The sequence below is a fragment of the Mesoplodon bidens genome (assembly GCF_964165515.1).
Source record: "Mesoplodon bidens genome assembly, chromosome: 3".
In the NCBI taxonomy this organism is placed as follows: Eukaryota; Metazoa; Chordata; class Mammalia; order Artiodactyla; family Ziphiidae; genus Mesoplodon; species Mesoplodon bidens.
In genome coordinates, this window is record NC_138178.1 from 177,539,209 (window position 1) to 177,560,105 (window position 20,897).

A 20,897-nucleotide genomic window follows, 5' to 3' on the forward strand; every position below is an offset into this window, starting at 1 on the left:
GTAGCTGGTGGTTAGTCACCTAAACAAGCACTTGCCTGATGAGCCAAGTATGTTATTTCATTTTGTCTTTATTTTATAAATCAGTTTGCTAAGGTTTTTTATTTCCTCAGCCTCAGGACATTGTTTCTAGTGGATTTCAGTGCCTCTTACCCCCAGCAGTTCTCAAACTGTGGGACTGTTCTCTTGTCCCTGGCACTGCTCTGGGGATTTTGGTTAGAACCCACATTCTTAGTCCTGGTTTAAGAGTATTTCTTTAATTTTCCTTTTTATGTGTGAATGATGGGATTGTCTTATCACAACCCTTCTAGTGCTGCTTGAGATCATCAGGGACCCCAGACATGCAGCCCAGCCCCCTTGATTCCAGTGAGAAGGTTCTGCATCTCTAGGGGCCGCCTAAACCTTGCATGGCAACTCAGGGCTCTTATGTACTGCAGACCTTCCTGGGAACTTTAGCCTGGTTGTGCTCTGTGCCCCTGGGTAATTCCAAGACCCCCTGAAGCTATCATATCTGAGGTCAGGGAGAGCTGTCTTTGCCCTGTTTCTTGCCTGCTGCTTTTATGAACCTTCTGTGTTGCGTGGGCCTGGTTTTCTGTACATCAGGGGCTTCCACGGGACCCCTGGAATGATTCCACCAGGAAAAGGCTGTATCTTAACCTTGAGGTGTAGGGGTTAAGAGCATGCGCGGGGAGTTGGACAGGTGACACGGGTCTCTGTCCCCTGTAGGCGTGTCCTCTGAGCACGTCACTTCTCTGACTTAATTTTACTGTTGGAAAGTAGAGTCGATGATATTTACCTTGCAGAGCTGTTAGGAAGGTTAATTATAATAATATATGTCCGTCCTTTAATTGTGGTAGTGCTACAGTGCCTGACACGAAGTAGGTGTCCAATGATTGGATGCTGGTACTACAGGTAATAGCTAATATTTATTGAGCACTTGGTTCACGCCTGGAGCAGTTCTAAGCATTTCACGTTTATTAACTCAAGTAATAGGGAAGATACTATCGTTATCTCCATTTTATAGATGAGAAAACTGAGGTTAAGTAGTCCAGGGTCCTACGCTGGGGTTCAGAGCAGGTTTGGCTGCTGAGCCCGCACTGTACTGACTCCTCCTCCTCGTCCCCTGCCCCCAGGACCCTTGACTAACTGTGACTTCTGTATAAAATAGAAAAAATGGCTAATTTCAGCATTTGAGCCCAGTACCTAATGATTTCCTGTATATAGTGAGCATGTCAGATTCTTCTTTTGATGTTTGATAGATCATTCTGTCCACCAACATTGCGGAGAGTTCTGTCACGGTTCCAGACGTCAAATACGGTGAGATCCTGCTGTTTTCCTCACAACATAAACCATAGTATTTGTAGCCTGTGTGTCCCTCAGGAGTTGTTCTTCCCTGTCTCTTGCCCTGTTCTGGAGGAGAGAATGTAGGAAAGTGGGTTCCGAAGTTCCTCCTGGACTTCTCTCTCCCCCGCCCTCCTCTGAGCTCACGTGTCCGTTCAGCCGGGCAACCTCTGCGGCGCAGCTACTCACACACACAGGAAGCGATCGGGGGCGTCCTCGGGGCGCCGTGGGCAATAGGAGAGCTTTGGGGCTGCCCCCGCTGGACACAGTGACTGGAGGGAGGGGCCCGAGTCCGCCCCGTTGCTGCAGGTCGTTGAGAAAGACACCACGTCAGCTCGGGGTGAGGCCGCTCGTAGTCTGGTCTCCCACGTGTGTGTCCTTGATGACGTTGGGAGGTTGCGTTAATTCACGTTCGGGAGCCTGCCGCTTGCCGGGCGCCGTTCCCGGTGGCAGGCAGGGAGGCGTACGGGGCGAGGGAGGCGTGTTGTCTTCGGGGGGAGAGCCAGGCAGTTAGCAGGGGAAACAATAGGTGCAATTTCAGGTCGAGGTAGTTGTTATGTAGGGAAATAAGTCAGAGGAAGGGGTTACAGTTAATTGGGTAAATGACCTTTTAGACGGGGCGATGTGGGAACACCTCTGTGAGGACGTTGACAGCTGAGGAAGGCGTGACTTGGGTGAGGAGTGAGCGTGGGAAGAGGCGGGACAGCGTGGGGAGCAGCTGCGAGGAGCAGCAAGGTGGCCAGTGTGGCTGGGACAGGTCAGCCGGCGCCACGGCAGCGCTCCGTCTGTGCCAGCGGCCGTCCAGGTGCTGCGGGGACAGTGCACAAACAGGCGAGGCTCCCTTCTCCTGACACATGGGGGGGGCGGGTGTTGACACGCAGGCGATCAGTTAGACAACCACCCACGTGCCGCCAGGTAGACTGCGGCATGTCCAGAGGAAGAGGTGGAGGAGGGGGCAGCGGCCAGTGGGGGGCATCTGCGGGAAGGGCGTTTCTGTAGAAGGGACGGGAGGCGCCAAGTCCCTGAAGGAAGAGCGCGGGACAGCCGGGAGGCCGGGCAAGCTGGACGGGGCGAGGTCAGGGGGGTCCCGGGCACCGGGGCACCAGCGGAGGCCGCCAGGGCATCGGAGACTCCAGCTTTTCCCGAGGGAGCCGGGGACGTCAGCGACTTGTGAGGGAGGAACGACGGCGCGTCAGGTCCGCTCGATAGCCTGTGGGGGGCGTGGTGGGGGGGAGACGGAGACGAGGCCGAGGAGAGGGCGGGAGGGAGTCGGGTGCTTTAGGAGGGGAGCCCGGGGAGGGGGGGGGCAGAGGCGGCGACGGCCGTTCCTTGCGGAGCCTGCGGGAATTTGACTTGCTGAGGGGTCAGGTGCAGCGCTTTCGCGGCTCGTGGTGACTCCCTGCCGTGCGCCCCACCCCCGGGAGTCGGCGGAGACTGGCCCGGATTGTTGAGACGCCGGCGGATGTCCCGGGGGCGGCCTTGAGGAGGTCTGGGCCAGGGCTCCGCGCCGCCCAGGGAGCACGAGCGGGCGGTTCAAGGCGGGGAGCCCGTGGGGGCGCGGCCGGCTTGGAGGGGTCGCGGAGGGTCGGCGCCGACGCATTGGTTGTCGTGAAGCCAGACGGCGCTCCTGAGGCAGTTTCTGTGACGGGCGGGCGGGCGGAGAGCCGGGGCAGCGGCCGGAGCGCTGGCGGGCCCAGGAGAACGTGTGTGCCAGGCGGCGCGGGGCCCAGAGGCGCAGAGGACGCGTGGGAGCCGGCGTGGGGGAGGGGCGAGGCACCTGGTGGGCGGCTTGGCCCCCATCCTGGGGAGGAGGCCGATGTGGGCGGCGGGGTGCTGCCGAGGGGGCTCAGGGTCCTCTGATGGCCTCTGCATTCCCCGTGAGCCGGAGGCCGGGCCTCAGCTGAAAGCGAGCAGGACAGGAAGTGCCGGAGGTGTGAGGAGGCTGGATGGACGGGGCAGCCTGAGTCCCGAGGGCCGCTGGCAACCGGGAGCTTAAAGGGCGCCGTCAGCCTGCAGCCCGTTTTGTTTCTCTTCTTCCCGCTCCCGCCACTTGGGCTGCGCAGTGTAGGTGGAGAGCTGTGATCAGCAGGCCTGGGGTCGAGTCAGCTGAGCAGAGCAGGGTGACGGGAGGCCAGGGGTCAAGGCAGATGTGTGGAGCGGTCACAGTGGGGGCTGGGAGCCCGTGGCTCGGTCAGGAGGGAAGGAAGGTCATTAGGCGACAGGGCGGGGACAGTTAGCAGCAGCCCTGACGTGCGCAGGTGGCAGGTCCGTTTGTAGGGTTTAAGGACTGCTGGGGTAGGGTTACAGCACGGGGGGTGGTGGTGGTGGTGGTGGTGGTGCCAGGGAAAGATGCTTGCGATTGAGATTGGGGGGGTCAGGTAGGGCGGTGGGAAGGACATGCTGAGACAGGTGGGAGACGGGGTCTCGAAACCGAGGGCCTCGGCGCTGCCAGCACTGTTTTTGTGGGAATGGAGACCCCAACGCCATGGCGGGGGGAGTGTTCAAGAGCCCTGGGGAGCCAGCAAGGCGGGTGCTGGTGGTGGTGGTGTCGCACTCAGTGAGCAGGAGGTTCCTGAGGAGGGACGCAGCGCTGAAGAGCAGGCCCAGGCCCAGGCGGGCGGGCACAGGAGCCAGCACCGCCCCCCCAGCTGCCTGCTCCCCTCCCAGGGGCCGGCAGCGCCTGTCCTGGGGAGAGCTGCAGGGGCTCCTGTCCCTGGGTTTTACGGGTGAGGACACTGCAGCACAGAGATGCTGAGCGTCTGTCCCCCCTGCCCGCGCACACATGGGATTGGGACCTGGCAGTCCCCCGCTTCAGCTGTGCTTCTGTGCAGCCCCGTGAGGCCGGCCTGTCGCTGCAGCCCGCGTCGGCTTGTATTATGACGTGTGGGCTCTTACGGGGCATATGTTCTTTCTGCCCAGACTCCCAGGACTTAGAAGAAAGAATGTGACCCCAGCCTCCCCGTCCTAGGCAGTCGGGAATGGCCGGTGCATTTCCAGAGGCTTCTGTGTGTACACTAATTCTAAAGGCTGTGTGTTTCATAAATTGTCTTGTCGCTGTACATTGTGATTGTTACACAATTATGTCTTGCTAGCCTGGTATTTACATTCCCTTTTTTAAATGACAGTTATAGATTTTTGTTTGACTAGAACTCTGGTTTGTGATGAAGATACGAATTACCAGAGCCTGCGATTGAGTTGGGCCTCTAAAACCAGTTGTGATCAGAGAAAAGGTAAGGCATTTGTGTTCCAGCACAATAATAGGAGTTGGTGGCGCATTCGGGTGTCTTCTTGAATTTTTTGCTTTTTGTACGTTTAGTCTTATTCAGAGATTTCCTTTATTGGAACCGGTTTTAAGTTCTAAGCAACAGCATTTCATACTGTCAGGCTCTCTGTTCAAATCCACGATCCTCCTCGTGTCCATTGAAGTAGGTAAGAGCCTTTGCACATACTGGATGAGCGTCCTCTCGCCTTTCACAGTGACTAGTTACGGAAGCTGTGCGGGTCACTTGTTAATTGCTGCTAGTCCTTTCTCCGACTTGTCTCCAAGTTTTGATCCTTCTGGGATGATTTTTTCCTGAGTTGAGCTGGCTCCACGGAGGGGTCAGCCTTTTCTGCGAGTGCACATGGTGTATTGTTGGGGAGACGAGGGTGTGGAGTCCTTTGTCGGGGCCAGGGTGTCGGGGCTGGGTGGGCGGGGCTTTGGCCACAGTGGCCGTGCAGTTGCCTGCGGGGAGTGGCCCCAGGGCACAGCCTTCTCGCCATGGACTGAGACGCAGCTTGTGCTTTATGAGAGAGCCTTCAGGGAGGACAGCTGAAGGACTGCTCCAAGAATACCTGTTGGGTTGGGTCATAAAGCTACCACATCAAAAAACAATAGGGGCTTCCCTGCTGGCGCAGTGGTTGAGAGTCCGTCTGCCGATGCAGGGGACACGGGTTCGTGCCCTGGTCCGGGAAGATCCCACATGCCGCGGAGCAGCTAGGCCCGTGAGCCATGGCCGCTGGGCCTGCACGTCTGGAGCCTGTGCTCCACAACAGTGAGAGGCCCGCATACCGCAAAAAAAAAAAAAAAAAAAAAACCGAAAAAACCCCCAAAAAAACCAGAATAGAGGCCACATTTATTGAATGCTTGCCACAGGCCAGGCACAAGTCTAAGTGTTTTCCGTGTACTTACACATTTACCCCTCATTCCCCCAGTGAGGTAGCGCGCTGTTAACACCCCAACTTCTCAGTGATGCAGCTGACACACAGAAGGAGTAGCCTGCTCGGGTTACCCTGGGAAGTGCTGGGACCGAGACTAGGACCCAGACGTACGGCTACAGCCCGCAACTTTAACCATGTTGTCGTGTTACCTCTCTTGACATGACTTGCCTGGAGAGGGATTAAGAGAGAATGATTAAGGTACCTGGTGGTGCAGTGGTTAAGAATCCGCCTGCCAGCGCAAGGGACTTGGGTTCGAGCCCTGATCCCACAGGCTGTGGAGCAACTAAACTCATGCGCCACAACTACTGAGCCTGCACTCTAGAGCCCGTGTGCCACAACTACTGAAGCCTGCACGCCTAGAGCCCGTGCTCCACAACAAGAGAAGCCACCTCAATGAGAAGCCCTCACACCGCAAGGAAGAGTAGCCCCCGCTCGCTGCAACTAAAGCCCACGCGCAGCAATGAAGACCCAACACAGCAAAAAAAAAATTAATTAATTAAAAAAAAGAATGATTAAGGAGTCACTGAAATACGGTCATAGAGAGCTTCTCATCACCTTTGAAAAACCTTATGTATTGTTATAATCATCTCAAACCCCCCCACCAAAAAAAACCCAGAACATAAAACTATGCTTAGAAGAAGTGACTAGAAATATTGTTAGCCAAAAAGTTCATTTGGTTTTTGCCATAAGGTGTAATGGAAAAAAGCCAACCCAGTAGATACACAAAAATGTTTAAAATGATTATTTTTGGGTCAGTCTTGAGATATAGGAATTGTATCCTTTGTATTTTTGTATGTTCAAAATTTCTATGATTAGAAAATTTTTCCCATACAGGAAGTTGCAAATATAGTACATAGAGTCCCTTGAACCCTAGCCCCAGCATCTCAGCTTGTTATTGGTGACACCTCCTACCTCGGTGCAGCGTCAGCCCAGGCAGCTGATGTCAGCACAGGGCTGGACCGCGGACCCTAGTCAGTTGCCCAGGTTCACACCATGCAGGCTTCTCTCCAGTTGATCCCGTGTGTAGCCACTGCCACGGTCAGGACACAGAACTGTTCCAGCTGCCTTGAAGGAGCTGCCTGGTGCTGCACCTCTAGTCACACTGTCCCCTGCTACTCTCTGCCGACCTCGAACCCCTTCTTCATAGCCGTAGCTGCGGCCTTTCAAGGACAGTATTTAGGTGGAATCGTACCGCATGTAACCTTTTAAGACTGGCTTTCTTCACTCACTGTAGCGTCCTTAAGCTCCATCCAAGTTTCTGCATGTGTCAAAAGTTTCCTTTTTATTGCTGAATCATATTTCATTGTATTTTGAAAATGAGTAAAGGGAAACCTCTCTAAAATGGAGGGGGAGGTCAGAAGGGGGCGCTCTTGTGCAGTACCACTTGAAGTACCACTGGAGCTCAATTACAGGAAGATGCCAACTTCAGATGCCCACAAGAACCAGCAACAGGAAAGAAGCATCAGTTATAGGCCCCAACAGGAAAAACCGTGCCTGGCATCTCCCACAAGAAATCGTCTGCCCCAGCAACTCAGCCAATGAGAAACCATCCCCACCCTGAACTCTCGCTTTTCTCCAGTGGACTTATGTTCCAAACAACCCCTCCCAGCTTCCTCCTTTTTCTCTATAAAATAATGTTCGTCTTCCTTATATGGGACTTGCCTATGGTTTTTGCCATAGCTTGCTTGTCCCAAATTGCAATTCTCTGCTATTTCTGAATAATCCCATTTTGCTGGTAAAATTACCGGTTTTATTTATTTATTTATTTTGAATATTTATTTATTTGGCTGCGCCAGGTCTTAGTTGCAGTACTCGGCATCTTTTAGTTGCGGCACTTGGGATCTTTTAGTTGTGGCATTCAGGATCTAGTTCCCTGACCAGGGATCGAACCCAGGCCCCCTGCATTGGGAGTTTGGAGTCTTAACCACTGGACCACCAGGGAAGTCCCAATTACTATTTTATTTTTAAGGTCAACAGTACCATTCACCTGTTGAGGGACATTTGAGCTGTTTCTAGTTCTTGGCAATTACAAATAAAGCCACTGTGAATATTGATGTACAAGGTTTTGTGTGGACATAAAATTGCATTTCTCTGGGATAAAAGCCCAGCAGTGCAGTTACTGGGTGGTATGGTAAGTATATGTTTACTTTTATAAGAAACTGCCCCAAACTATCTCCATGGTTGCTGTACCATTTTACAGTTGTACCAGCAATGTGTGAGATCTGTTTTTTTCACGTCCTTGCCAGCATTTGGTGTACCACTATTTTTTATGTTAGCCATTCTAAAAGGTACATAATAATATCTCATTGCAATTCTAATTTGCATTTCCTTAATGCTAATGAGGTTAAATATCTTTTCTTATGCTTATTTGTCTTCTGTATCTCTTCAGTGAAATGTCTGTTCAAGTCTTTGGCCCATTTTCTAACTGGATTGTTTGTATTTTTATTGTTGAGTTTTGGGAGTTCTTTATATTATATATACTAGATATAGTCCTTTATTAGATAGGTGGTTTCCAAGTATTTCACCCAGTCTATATTTTGTCTTTTAATCCTCTTAACAGGGTATTTCATAGAGAAAAAGTTTTAAATTTTGGTGTGGTCTAACTTACCAGTTTCTCATTTTATGGATCATGCCTCTGGTGTCATGTGTAAAACTCTTCACCTAGCCCTAGGTTGCAAAGATTTTTCTCCTGTGTTTTCTTCTAGACATTTCATAGATATGTTTTGCATTTGTATCTGTGATCCATTTGAATTAACTTTTGTAGATGATGTGAGGTTTGCTTATGGATGCCCAGTTGTTCCTGCACCACTGTTCTCCTCCCATTGAAGGCTTCTGTACCTTTGTGAAACATCGCTTGGGTGTACTTGTCTGGGTCTATTTCTGATTCTTCATTACGTTCTATTATCTGTGTGTTTTTCTCTCCACCAATACCACACTGTCTTTATCTCTCTATAGTAAGACTTATCATGAAACAGATGGATTACTCCCACTTTATTCTTCATTTTCAGAATTGTTTTAGCTGTTCTACTTTGCCTTTCCATATAGACTTTAGAATAATCTTGTCTATATTCACACACAAAAAAGCCTCCTGTGATTTTGCTAGGAATTGTGTTAACCTGTACATCAGTTTGTGGAGAATTGATATATTTGCTGTGATGAAGCTGCATATCCCTGAACATACTGTGTCTCCCTTTATTTAGGTCGTCTTTGATTTGTTTAATCAGCATTGTGTTATTTTCAGCCTACAGATCCCTGTATATGTTTTGCTAGATTTACACCTAAGTATTCATTTTCATTTGGAGGGAGTATAATGATTGTGATGGCGTTTTTAATTCCGGTTTTCACATGCTCGTTTCTAGTGTATAGACATGTGATTGATTTTTGTGTGTTGGTATTGTGCCCTGTGACTTGCTGATTTCACTGACTAGTTCTAGGAGTTGATTTTGGATTTGTCATTACCTTGGGATTTTCCATCTAGACAGTCCTGTCATTTGACGATACGGTGGGTCGGTGGTGGCGGAGGCAGCAGTCTGGACTCTGCCCTCCGTCTCCTGTGGCAGGACAGCTGGTGGGGGCAGAAGGGGACAGGGGTCCAGGCTCCACAGGCGGGGAAGGAAAGCTCCTCCCTGGGCTGCCCCATGTTTTAAAAGCTGAGTATTGGTGAAGGATCCCCCCTCCCCACCTGTCTCCTCTCTCTCAGATTTTATTATGTTTGGGAATAAAGGAGTTTCCACTGCACAGGCAATACCATCACAAGAGAACAGTCGTTTATGGGATGGTCTCCGTGGTCCAGGCCTGGTTTTGAGCTGTTTGCATGTGATCACTCATTTCATATGAAGCCATTGTCTTGAAGGACGCCTTTGCAGAGGTGTTGGGATGGGTAGCAACCAGCCATTTCACTGGGGCTTCTCTCGCCAGCTTGATGACTTTCGTTTGGTGACCTCTGTATTTTTACCAGTATAAACTATGCATTTGCAGGAGATGTGTGGTATTTAAAATGTTTTGATTGCCATTGTATTTTGGGGCCAAGGTGGTTCTCTTTAGAAATATGCATTGGATTTTCCACTACACATCACTGAGTAGGAGTCAGCACTTAATCTGTATATAGAAGATCACTTCTAACGCTTATTCTGAAGTTTTTACCAAACTGACCTGGTTTGGTAGAAGATAACGGAAGTTTTTCTTAATATTTAATGGTTATTCTTAAATATATCTTTATGCTAGTGTTAAAGTAATTAATGCCAGAGTTTGAATGTTTCTCCTTTGCAGGCCGTGCTGGACGAGTATCTAAAGGATACTGTTACAGACTCATATACAAGGATTTCTGGGACAACTCCATCCCCGACCATGTCATTCCTGAGATGTTGGTAATAAACTTTGGTCATCTTTATGACATAGTTTGTTTTTTGTAGACAGTTTTGCTAAATAGTTTAATATAATTTTGAGTGTCGTATGATTTTGATTCCAGAAAAATCACTTCTGATCAAACTCATCTTTTTTTTTTTTTTTTTTCTTTTTTTTTTTTTTTTTCTTTTTGCGGTACGCGGGCCTCTCACTGTTGTGGCCTCTCCCGTTGCGGAGCACAGGCTCCGGATGCGCAGGCCCAGCGGCCATGGCTCACGGGCCCAGCCGCTCCGCGGCATATGGGATCCTCCCAGACCGGGGCACGAACCCGTATCCCCTGCATCGGCAGGCGGACTCTCAACCACTGCGCCACCAGGGAGGCCCTCAAACTCATCTTTAATCACAGAACTGGCTTCTATTCACTAAGCACCAGTGAGGGACTTCACACCCATGTCACGTTTCTGGCCCTGTAGGAGGACTGTCCACAGACGCTGTTGCTGTGTGCTTTTATAGTTCGTGCTGTGGACCTGGCTTCTGTCTTTCCTCTCCTGCCTCTCTCTCCTTTCTCTCCCCGCTTCCTCTCCTTTCTTTCTCACCCTTTCCCTTTTCCATCTTCCCTTCTTTCTCTCTCTCCCTCTCCTTCTCTTCCCCCATCTCTTCATCTCCCATTTCTCTCTCTCCTTCTCCCACCCCTCTTTCTCTGTTTTCCTTTCTTCTTTTTCTCTCCTTCTCTCTCTAAAATACTAGTCATGTGAATAGGTTAATTGATTTACTTATTTTTACTGTTTCTAAATTTCAGTTTTGTTCTTTTCAGCGTTGTCCATTAGGAAGCACAATATTGAAAGTGAAATTACTTGATATGGGTGAACCGAGGGCTCTGCTGGCAACAGCCCTTTCTCCACCTAGCCTGAGTGACATTGAACGCACCATCCTTCTGCTAAAGGAGGTGGGACCATCTGATACTTATTCCTGTTAGGAAAAGCTAAGATTTTTTGGGTGAATTTTAGAAGTTTCATACTGTGGATATCTTTAAGGTATTTTGACAGTTGTAAATAATCAGCATTTGCTTGGAAAAGCATGTCGTGACTGATTTTTGACTCCAGATTTTATATATGTTGTTCAGACCAGCTTTGTTAGTGGTCTGAAGCCGAAGCTCCTACTCTCTCACCCCGCCCCCCGGGGGGGGGTTGCTGTTTGTGGGCGGGGCTGAGGAGCGCCGGATGGGAGGTGGCAGCCGTAGAGCTCCGCTCTCCTGCCCTGGCTCTGTGAGCCTCCTGCCCACTGCCCCTCCACTTCTGCCCTTCACCCTCATGCCAGCCTCTCCTCTTCCTGTTGCCGGAAGCCCTGCCCTGCTCCCGTGATTCTCTGACTCTCCTCCGACCCACGCTCCGCTCTCGCTGCTTGCAGTGCCCAGCGCCCCGGCCTGGGCGCCTCCACCTGTTGGGGCTGTGGACATCCTGCCTCGGGCCCTCAAAGCTGGGGCTGCCCCTGATACCTTGGGTACCTGCTTGGGCGTCCGTAAAATACACTTAGTCAAGTTGAGGATGTCGTTTTCTGTGCACAGTCTGTACGTTTTGGCTGAGTGACCATGCGACGTGGTGGTTGGAGGTTTGGTTTAGTGCTGCGCGTGCCATGTTCGTTAAATCTGGGACTTAAGTAGACTTTTGTGGCGTAGCTTGAGTGTCACCTCCCAGCATTAAAAAATAATAAAATGTGTTCTGAATATCAAAAAATGAATTAAAAAACTTTAGTATCAATCTTTCATACGTTGACTTAGGTATCTTTTAGAACCTTATTCACCAAAATTTGGTCGTTTCCTGTTTTAAACTCCCTGCCTTAAAGAAGAAAAGAGTGTGAATAAATCAGTGCTTGCTAACTGCACTAATTTATTTTATAAAGGTTGGAGCACTTGCGGTGAGTAGGCAGAGAGGAGATGAAAACCCCCATGATGGTGAATTGACCTTCTTAGGAAGAGTTTTAGCCCACCTTCCTGTTAATCAGCAACTTGGTAAACTCATAGTCCTCGGACATGTGTTTGGATGTCTAGATGAGTGTCTTATTATAGGTGAGTGTGGGAGCCGAGAAGCGGTAATGGAGGGTAATGTAAGGCTACTCCAACAGTCTTATCTTCTCTTTGTTTTTTCTCTTGTTAGCGGCATCTCTTTCTTTGAAGAATTTTTTTGTGATGCCTTTTAGGCAGCATCTTGATGGATATAGGTATTTAACTTCATATTTTTAAAAGTCACTGTGTTGGGGCTCCCCTGGTGGCGCAGTGGTTGAGAGTCCGCCTGCCGATGCAGGGGACATGGGTTCGTGCCCCGGTCCGGGAGGATCCCACATGCCGTGGAGTGGCTGGGCCCCTGAGCCATGGCCGCTGAACCTGCGCGTCCGGAGCCTGTGCTCCGCGACAGGAGAGGCCACAACAGTGGGAGGCCCGTGTACCACACACACACAAAAAAAAGTCACTGTGTTTTAATGGTGTCAAGTGACACTGTTTGTCGTCTGTTTATAGGAGCAAAGTGGATTTCTGTGGCAACAGTAAGAGTGACTGTGCTGCGCTTGTTGAAGCGTTCAGGGTAAGTTTTCCCAGCGTGAGCTGTGAAGGCGGCTGCCACCGCTTGTCAGCACATGCCGTCTCCACCAGAAGCACCGTAAGGGTTGCCGATGTCCATTAGTAAGCAAAGTGTGTTGGGAGATGGGGACTTCCCTGGCGGTCCAGTGGTTAGGACTGCACGCTTCCACTGCAGGGGGCACAGGTGCCATCCCTGGTCGGGGAGCTGAGATACTGTAAGCCTCGCGGCACAGACAAAAAAAAAAAATTGTGTTGGGAGAAGTAGATGAGGGTGGGAGTCCAATTCTATGAAGTAGATTGGAAAAATTAAATTTGTAAATGTTCTGTGGTGAAAATATGTTGAAATTGGACTTACTCTATTCACTAACCAAATTTTTTTATTTTGAAACTCTGGATCGTTTGTTTTTAGGCTTGGCAGACTTGCAGACAAAGAGGAGAGCTGCGGCATCCGAAGGTCGGTGAGCTGTTTCTTTGTGGATGGCTGCCCGTGTCGTGGAAGCTTCCTGAGCCTTCTCTAGCTCAGCCTCAGCGCTCTGTGTGAACTGGCAGTGTTCAGCCTGAGTGGAGGTCACTGTGGACGGTCCTTAGGGTCCGCAGGCCAGGGCAGCTCCTGGGCCCACCTTCAGCTGTAGTCACTTCCCAGAGGCAGCCGTGCTGCCTGTCGCCCACCCCTGGGTAGTAGTGACCCTTCCTGTGTCAGGAGCCTCTTAGCTGCCAGTACTAAATACCTGTGGGACGTGCCTCGGCATGTTGGCTCAAAACTAAGAAACCCAAAGCTTTTCCTTCTGCTGTTTTCAGCAAAGTTTTAGAAAATGGGCTTGAAAAAACCAACCTGTTAGCCTTCATTTTTTTGGGTGGGCGTGGTTGCATGTTGTTCTTCTCCTTCTAAACTGACTAGATTCAAAAGATTGTTGATAGGTCTGTGTGTTTAAATTTGCCATGCCTAGATGTATCCTTAAAATAACTACATGAGTTACTCGTGAAAGGCACCTTTTACAGAGTCAGCCATATTATTTTTCTTGTTGGGATATATTCTTTTTGGTATATACTTTTAGCTGAGATATATGTATTACAGTAGCCAAATTAGCTCTCATTTGTTACATTAATATTGAATATTATCCTTTTATGTATTTAAAGGATGAACTTGACTGGGGACGGTTAAATTACATTCAAATCAAGAGAATTAGAGAGGTAAGTTATAAATTCTTTGAATGCAAGTAAAGATGACTTATCAAATGTTTATCAAGTACCAGCAATACCCAGGGTAGCAGAGAGTATCCAAGAAGTACATCCTCGTTTCCAGCTTTGGTAGAACTTATGTGTTCCATTCACGGTTACAGTTGACTGCAGCTGAAGGACACAGATTAAGGTCAGCAAAGGTAAGAGGCGGGTGGGAGGAGCCAGGAGAGACCAGGTGCCGGCTTGCAGCCGTCCTCTCCCGGTGCAGTCTTTTTTTTTTTTTTTTTTTTTGCTGTACGCGGGCCTCTCACTGCTGTGGCCTCTCCCGTTGCGGAGCACAGGCTCCGGACACACAGGCTCCGCGGCCATGGCTCGCGGGCCCAGCCGCTGTGCGGCATGTGGGATCTTCCGGGATAGGGGCACGAACCCGTGTCCCCTGCATCGGCAGGCGGACTCTCAACCACTGCGCCACCAGGGAAGCCCTAGGTGCAGTCTTCTGGGCAGCACGATGTGTGACAACCCGCGTGAAGTACTGCAAGCCAGGGAGGCTGTCCCGAGCCTTGGCGTCCAAGGTTTTATTGAGGGTTGGTTGCATAAGTGTGGGGTGCCCACATGGCTGACCTTAACTTCCTTAGTTTTTAACCTCTCCAGAGGTTACTGATACTGTATGTCCCCACCATACAGAAGTCACATTGCTACCATGAACTGTTTGTTGTGTCCAAGGCCTCAGGTAAACAAAGTCACTCTTACAAGGCAGGATATTCCAAGGGCCTGGAGGTAAGCTGCCAGGAGCCAAACCTTTCTTTGGAATGTCCAGGGTGTGGACAACCGGGCCTGCTGACTTAATCCTTTATTGCACAGTTTGCAAGACAATCTGTTTTTTTTTTATTTTCAGAGAACTTACTCTTGGTTTGATTTGTCAGTTTTACTGTGCAGGTGTTTTGAGGGAAGGGGAAAGGTGGAGGATTTCAAAGGATTGATTTTTAATTTTTTCCATTTATTTAGTTTTTCTGTGTCTATTGGTTTACGTTTTTAGGCTTACTGAGATGAGAATTTAATTTATTAATACTTTCAATCTTTCTAATTAAAGGTATTTAAAGCTGTGAATTTTCTTATGAGTACAGTTTGGGGCACATCTCATTGATTTGTGACATGTAGGGATCTCACTGTTATCCCTGTCTGTAACTTATTTTAGTGTTCGTTTCCTCCTTGATTCAGAGTTTTTAGAAGAATATTTGAGTTTCCAGGTAGAAATATTTTTAGGTATCTTGTTTTTTTGTTAATATTTTTGTTTTTTATTGCATTTTGATCAGAGAAAGTGACTTGCATAATTTTCAGTTGATTTGTAATTAGAGAAGTTGTATGTATCAATACTACAGTCTTACAGAAGAATTTTTTAAAAATAAAATTATTTTTTATTTATTTATTTTTGTCTGCATTGGGTCTTTGTTGCTGTGCGCGGGCTTTCTCTAGTTGCGGTGAGCGGGGGCTCCTCTTCATTGAGGTGGCTTCTCTTGTTGCGGAGCTCGGGCTCTAGGTGCGCGGGCTCAGTAGTTGTGGCACGCGGGCTCTAGAGCGCAGGCTCAGTAGATGTGGCGCACGGGCTTAGTTGCTCCGTGGCATGTGGGATCTTCCCGGACCAGGGCTCGAACCCACGTCTCCTGAGATGGCAGGGAGATTCTTAATCACTGCACCACCAGGGAAGTCCCCTCTTTGCTTGTTTTTAATCACAAAAGAAGTATACGTTTATGGCAGAGGTTTCGGAAGTGTTTAAAGGACTTAAAGCAAAGGCTGTGATCATGGTCTCCTGTTCCTCTGACACCTGTAGATGACTGTGTTTGTGCATTTGCAGTGGTTTCCTGTGTGTGCATGTGTGCTTATAAACTGGAATCATAAAGCATATACAGCTTTGTATCCTGGTATTTTCTGTTAATATTGTATTGAGCATCCTTTCCATTCTTTATTAATTAATCTTTAATAAGATGGTTCTTTAAATGAGTTTTTAAATTTTTTCATTTATTTTTTGGCTGCATTGGGTCTTCGTTGCAGTGCACGGGCCTCTCATTGCGGTGGCTTCTCTTGTTGCGGAGCACGGGCTCTAGAGCATGTGGGCTTCAGTAGATGTGGTGCGTGGGCTCAGTAGTTGCTGCTTGCAGGCTCAGTAGTTGTGGCACACGGGCTTATTTGCTCCACAGCATGTGGGATCTTCCCAGACCAGGGCTCGAACCCGTGTCCCCTGCACTGGCAGGCGGCTTCTTAACCACTGTGCCACCAGGGAAGTCCTAATAATATGGTTCTTAATAGCTGCAGTGTTTCATCCCATAGACATACTAATGCTTTCCCCATTATGTACTACTTTTCTAGTGCATTCGCTATTCTGAATAATATAATCACTTGGAGACATCATCTCCCAATGTGTTTTTCTTAGGTGGCTGAATTATATGAAGAATTGAAGACTAGAATCTCACAGTTCAACATGTATGTTGATTCCCGGCGGCCTGTCATGGACCAAGAGTATACATATGAGCAACGATTCATCCTGCAGGTACTGTGGAGTTTCCTGGATGTCTCTTCCTGGTTCTTTCTGCTTATTAGGTCTTGTGGTTTTTTTTTTTTTTTTTTTTTTTTTTTTTTGCTGTACGCGGGCCTCTCACTGCTGTGGCCTCTCCCGTTGCGGAGCACAGGCTCCGGACACACAGGCTCCGCGGCCATGGCTCGCGGGCCCAGCCGCTCCGCGGCATGTGGGATCTTCCGGGATAGGGGCACGAACCCGTGTCCCCTGCATCGGCAGGCGGACTCTCAACCACTGCGCCACCAGGGAAGCCCAGGTCTTGTGGTTTTGACAGTGCTTATTTCCTCCTCTTTTTTTTTTTAATGATTTGGAAAGCTTACAGTTATTAATTAGAAATCTGACGGCTTTTTAAAAAAATTTATTTAATTTATTTTTGGCTGCGTTGGGTCTTCGTTGCTGTGCACGGCTTTCTCTAGTTGCGGCGAGTGGGGGCTACTCTTCGTTGCAGTGCGCGGGCTTCTCATTGCAGTGGCTCCTCTTGTTGTGGAGCACGGGCTCTAGGCACGCGGACTCTAGAGCGCAGGCTCACTAGTTGTGGTACACAGGCTTAGTTGCTTCGCGGCATGTGGGATCTTGCCGGACCAGGGCTCGAACCGGGGTCCCCTGCATTGGCAGGCGGATTCTTAACCACTGCACCAGCAGGGAAGCCCTAGTTCCACTTTCTGATACAAATCATGCCTCACAGGAGATTTTAGGTCCATAGTGTTCGTACTGTGTTTGGGCACCAGGGAAAACTCTGGTCTTACCTAGTTTAGGTTTTCCATGTCATTGAGTTGATGATCCAGACCCATTTCTAATCTCTGGAGTAGTGTTTCTAAAGACTGCTAAATATTATTACTGCTTCTGGAGAGATCCTTTTGTTTTGGCTTTTAAGAAAGTAAAAATGCTCTTAATATTATTATGTGGCTCTTTCCTTGCACTGAAAAATTATTTTAACTTTGGAGGCCATGATCAAATTAGCTTGTTGGATGGAACCTTCTAGGCATTGTGTAGAGGGAAGTGTGTCCTAGAAAGTTGGCCAGTGCTTCTGATGTAGGGGCTCAGAGGAGGAGTACCTCTTGTATGTGTCAGTGTGTTTGGCTGATGCATACAGAATTGGGTTCTAGGTGGATCCTGTAAACTGGGGGATGCTGGGAAATGGACTATTTCTCTGGATGTAAAATTACTTGAAGTTTAGGAGAGAGTCTTCCATGGGTTTATGTTTCATATGGTATATTTTTATTGAAGAAGGGACTCTTCGTAGCGTGCTTTTAGAAGTGAATATTGGATGCAAGCCTGCTGCTCTAAATCTAAGTGTCTTAATTGTAATTTTATCTAAACATTTGGGAAAGGGCTTGACCCATAGAAGTAAGTATGTCAGGGAAAATGTAGAAAAAGTTGGCTAACCCCCGGGGCTCTGTGTGTTCAATCATTTGTATCCTTGTTCAACTCACCACTGTTTTCTAAACCTCATTCTGAGAAGTACTCAGGCTCCTTGGAGGAAAGACCATGTAGAAAGTGTTTCAGTTTTGGGGAAGTAACCAGATTTGTGACTTTCTGCTTGATTGGTTTAAAGGTCCAGTGTTGTTGTTGTTGTTTTTTTTTTTAAACATTAAGCTCATCTTTTATATTGTAGATGATATTCTGGGATGAGATTAGTATATTGGTGAGATAAAATGATAAAATAATGCTGTTACTTCATGAAAATAAGTTTCTCTTCCAGGTTGTATTGGCAGGTGCTTTTTATCCGAATTACTTTACTTTTGGGCACCCCGACGAAGAGATGGCAGTGAGGGAGCTGGCGGGCAAAGACCCAAAGACAACCATTGTGGTAGGTGGAGAGATAGGCAGCCTTCTCTGGGGTGGAGGCCGGGTGCTCAGTTTTCAGATGAGCTTCATTCCAATGTGGCGAACGCGGAACATTTTATTTCCCCACTTGCCTCTATTTTTTTATAAGTACTAAGTGGATTTTTTTCCCCTAAAGTGAATTTCATGGTTTGTCTGACCTTTTCACATGCATCCACTAGTTCCTCAGTCTCGCTTCCTGTTTTGCAGACCTGGCCTTAAAAAAGAAAGCCTAAAAAAAAAAAAGAAAGCCTTGCAGAGTTAGGTATTCATGGCTAACCTTGACTGCTGATGTCCCATTTTGAAGGATTTAAGATGCTTCTCCATAAATTTAAGAACATTTAGTTAATTGACAACTTCATTTTACACAACGTAAAGAGTTATTTGGTTGGCACCTTTGTACTGTGATTTAAACTCTGATCCCCATTCATGCTTAATAGAATCACCTATAGAGTGTTTGTTTATTTTGAAATTCAGATTTGAGGCCCCGTGGCACAGAATCTGAAGTAGAAAGTGTGGCCTGGAAATTAGTGTTTAACATGAGCTTTGGGCACATCTGATGGTCAGTGCCAGGCACTGACCATCAGATCAACATTTGTGGACCCTTTGTTTAAACCTGAGCACAGGATCACTTCAGGGTAGGCAACTGGAATAAAGCATTTGGGAATCGGGCTTTTAGCGGACCCTGGGTTCCATGACCGGCCTGTGTCTAATAAAAAGGGGGTAGAGAGCGCTTGGCAGAGTTCCTGGCCTAAAGTAAACACGCCGTCATTGCCAGCTCTTACTCCTCTTGTTTCCATCACACTGTTACTGAAGAAGGAAGAGTTCACGAGGGAGAGGGTCTCTGCAGAGCGCTGGAGCGGAGCTGGTGCTCACACTGGGGACCAGAGGCAGCTGAGATGCAGTTTGTACCTGGGGGCGGGTTTTACCTGAAGGGGCGGTCATTGGCTCCTTATTGCTCTCGAGGAAGTGTGGTTGGGCCTCTGTTCGTACTGAGACCGTCATGGTGGACCAAGCCCTTCTGGTTGGCTTCCTCTCACGCCTTGGTGGTGCTCCCTCCTGCCCTGTGCACCAGGGGAGGGACCCCACAGCACATTTCCTCAGACGTGGGCTGTGCTTGCCTCCTTCAGCCACCAGGCAGCCTGTTCACCTTGCACTCTGGGGGCCAAAAAGTTACCTGCTGTATGTGTTATAAAAACTAAGTGTGGCTAGTGTTTCCGTAGCGCTTATCATCTGAGAGGGCCTTTGTCGAGTGCTTGTTACTCATTCTTCTCTGAGCTTCACACTGACTCTCTGAGTCGAGGACTTATTGTCCCCCTTAATTAGTGATGTGGCTGTTAGGTCCTAGGGTGGCTCCATAACTTTTTGCCTGCAGAACCCTGACAAGCCAGGACTTGAGCTCAGACCTGAGTCCCCAGCCCTTGCTTTTCAGCCACCCACTGCCTCTCATGGAGCTGTGCTGGGCCCTGAGATAAGCAGGTCACAGGGCAGGGGACTCCCAGTTTCGCGCCGGAGCTCGGAACACAGATTGCCCTGATGGGAGGGAGAAAGCGCTCGGAGAGGGAGGGGTTGCTGCAGCTCCTTTCCTGTTAGTGCAGCCTGCGGGGCGAGGACGCACCCCCTCCTCCACCAAGTGGTGCATTTCCCTTTAACGTTTAAGTTCCTGCTGTTGCCTATATAGAAATACTATGTTTTAAAAAGATGTATTTAGTCAGCTTGGTTATTTTAAGGTAAAAATGAAAAATAAGTCTTAACTTTTCTGTATCAGACTTTTGGACTCTTTTAACAGGGGAAGAATTAGCCTTTGTTTAACATGTATTATTAAAACTTATAATTTAGAAGTCGTTAGTCCTTAAAGACCCTGCTGTCGGGTCTACGTCTTGTGCTTAAAGACAGCGTGCTCTGTTTTTGTGAACATTATGACTGTGAGCTCTGTGTTTGCTCCTGTTAATGCAGTGTGGTGTTTTACAGCTGAAGCACGTTCCTCCCTATGGATTTCTCTACTATAAACAACTGCAGTCTCTCTTTAGACAGTGCGGCCAAGTCAGATCCATCGTGTTTGATGGTGCAAAGTAAGTAGTGTATTTTTGTAATCCACCGCAATTACGAAAGAACCACGAGATTTTATGTTTACAGGGGCTGATTCCTTCAACTTCGGGGCATGTGGAAATGGGTCGTCAGACGGGCTGCTGAGGACACAGCTCTTAAAGCACAGCTGTGGTTTATCTTGTTGTCAGGAGCAATTTATCTTCTCTTTCAACCACGTTCCTCCTAAAGGACGTCTGGTGCCAAGAAGGTTCAGTAGCGCGATGAGGTCCAGGGCTGGCGCTCTGGAAGTGCCCTGCACTCGGGTGTGGCCGTCCGAGATTTCACAGTAAGTCGCCGGCCGCCAGAGATGCCTGCAGGAGAGTTTATCTGCTTATAGTTATTTAGAACTTACATGTTCTAAATATTTTTGGAAGACAGATATTGCAAAACTCAGTTACATTTGGCCTATTTTAATTGCAGATAAGGAATAAGTGGTGTGTTTTGGAGTATCACTTTGAGTTTTCATTTCCAAGAGAGAATGCTTATGCACAGAAAAGGCTATTACGGTTTTTAAATTGATTTTTAATTTTTAAAATTGGGAGCTTCCCTGGTGGTGCAGTGGTTGAGAGTCCGCCTGCTGATGCAGGGGACACGGGTTCGTGCCCCGATCCGGGAGGATCCCACATGCCACGGAGTGGCTGGGCCCGTGAGCCATGGCCGCTGAGCCTGCGCGTCCGGAGCCTGTGCTCCGCAACGGGAGAGGCCACAACACTGAGAGGCCTGCGTACTGCAAAAAAAAAAAAAAAATTGGAAAAAATTTTCTCGTGTCCTACACATTTT

The 20,897-nt window shown here is 48.5% G+C and overlaps 1 protein-coding gene across 2 annotated transcripts in view; it reads left to right on the forward strand.

Moving 5' to 3' along the window:
* TDRD9 (tudor domain containing 9) overlaps positions 1 to 20,897 on the forward strand; it is a gene marked incomplete at its 5' end in the record, with an annotated part of 116,256 nt that overhangs the window by 61,124 nt on the left and 34,235 nt on the right. For both annotated transcript variants that reach the window (XM_081229147.1, XM_081229148.1), the window contains 12 exons: positions 1,257 to 1,314; positions 4,464 to 4,568; positions 9,808 to 9,905; positions 10,697 to 10,828; positions 11,782 to 11,947; positions 12,036 to 12,099; positions 12,395 to 12,458; positions 12,864 to 12,908; positions 13,592 to 13,645; positions 16,062 to 16,178; positions 17,908 to 18,015; positions 20,001 to 20,101. In XM_081229147.1, coding sequence (XP_081085273.1) covers positions 1,257 to 1,314; positions 4,464 to 4,568; positions 9,808 to 9,905; positions 10,697 to 10,828; positions 11,782 to 11,947; positions 12,036 to 12,099; positions 12,395 to 12,458; positions 12,864 to 12,908; positions 13,592 to 13,645; positions 16,062 to 16,178; positions 17,908 to 18,015; positions 20,001 to 20,101 — 1,112 coding nt within the window. The remainder of the gene's footprint in view (positions 1 to 1,256; positions 1,315 to 4,463; positions 4,569 to 9,807; positions 9,906 to 10,696; positions 10,829 to 11,781; positions 11,948 to 12,035; positions 12,100 to 12,394; positions 12,459 to 12,863; positions 12,909 to 13,591; positions 13,646 to 16,061; positions 16,179 to 17,907; positions 18,016 to 20,000; positions 20,102 to 20,897) is intronic.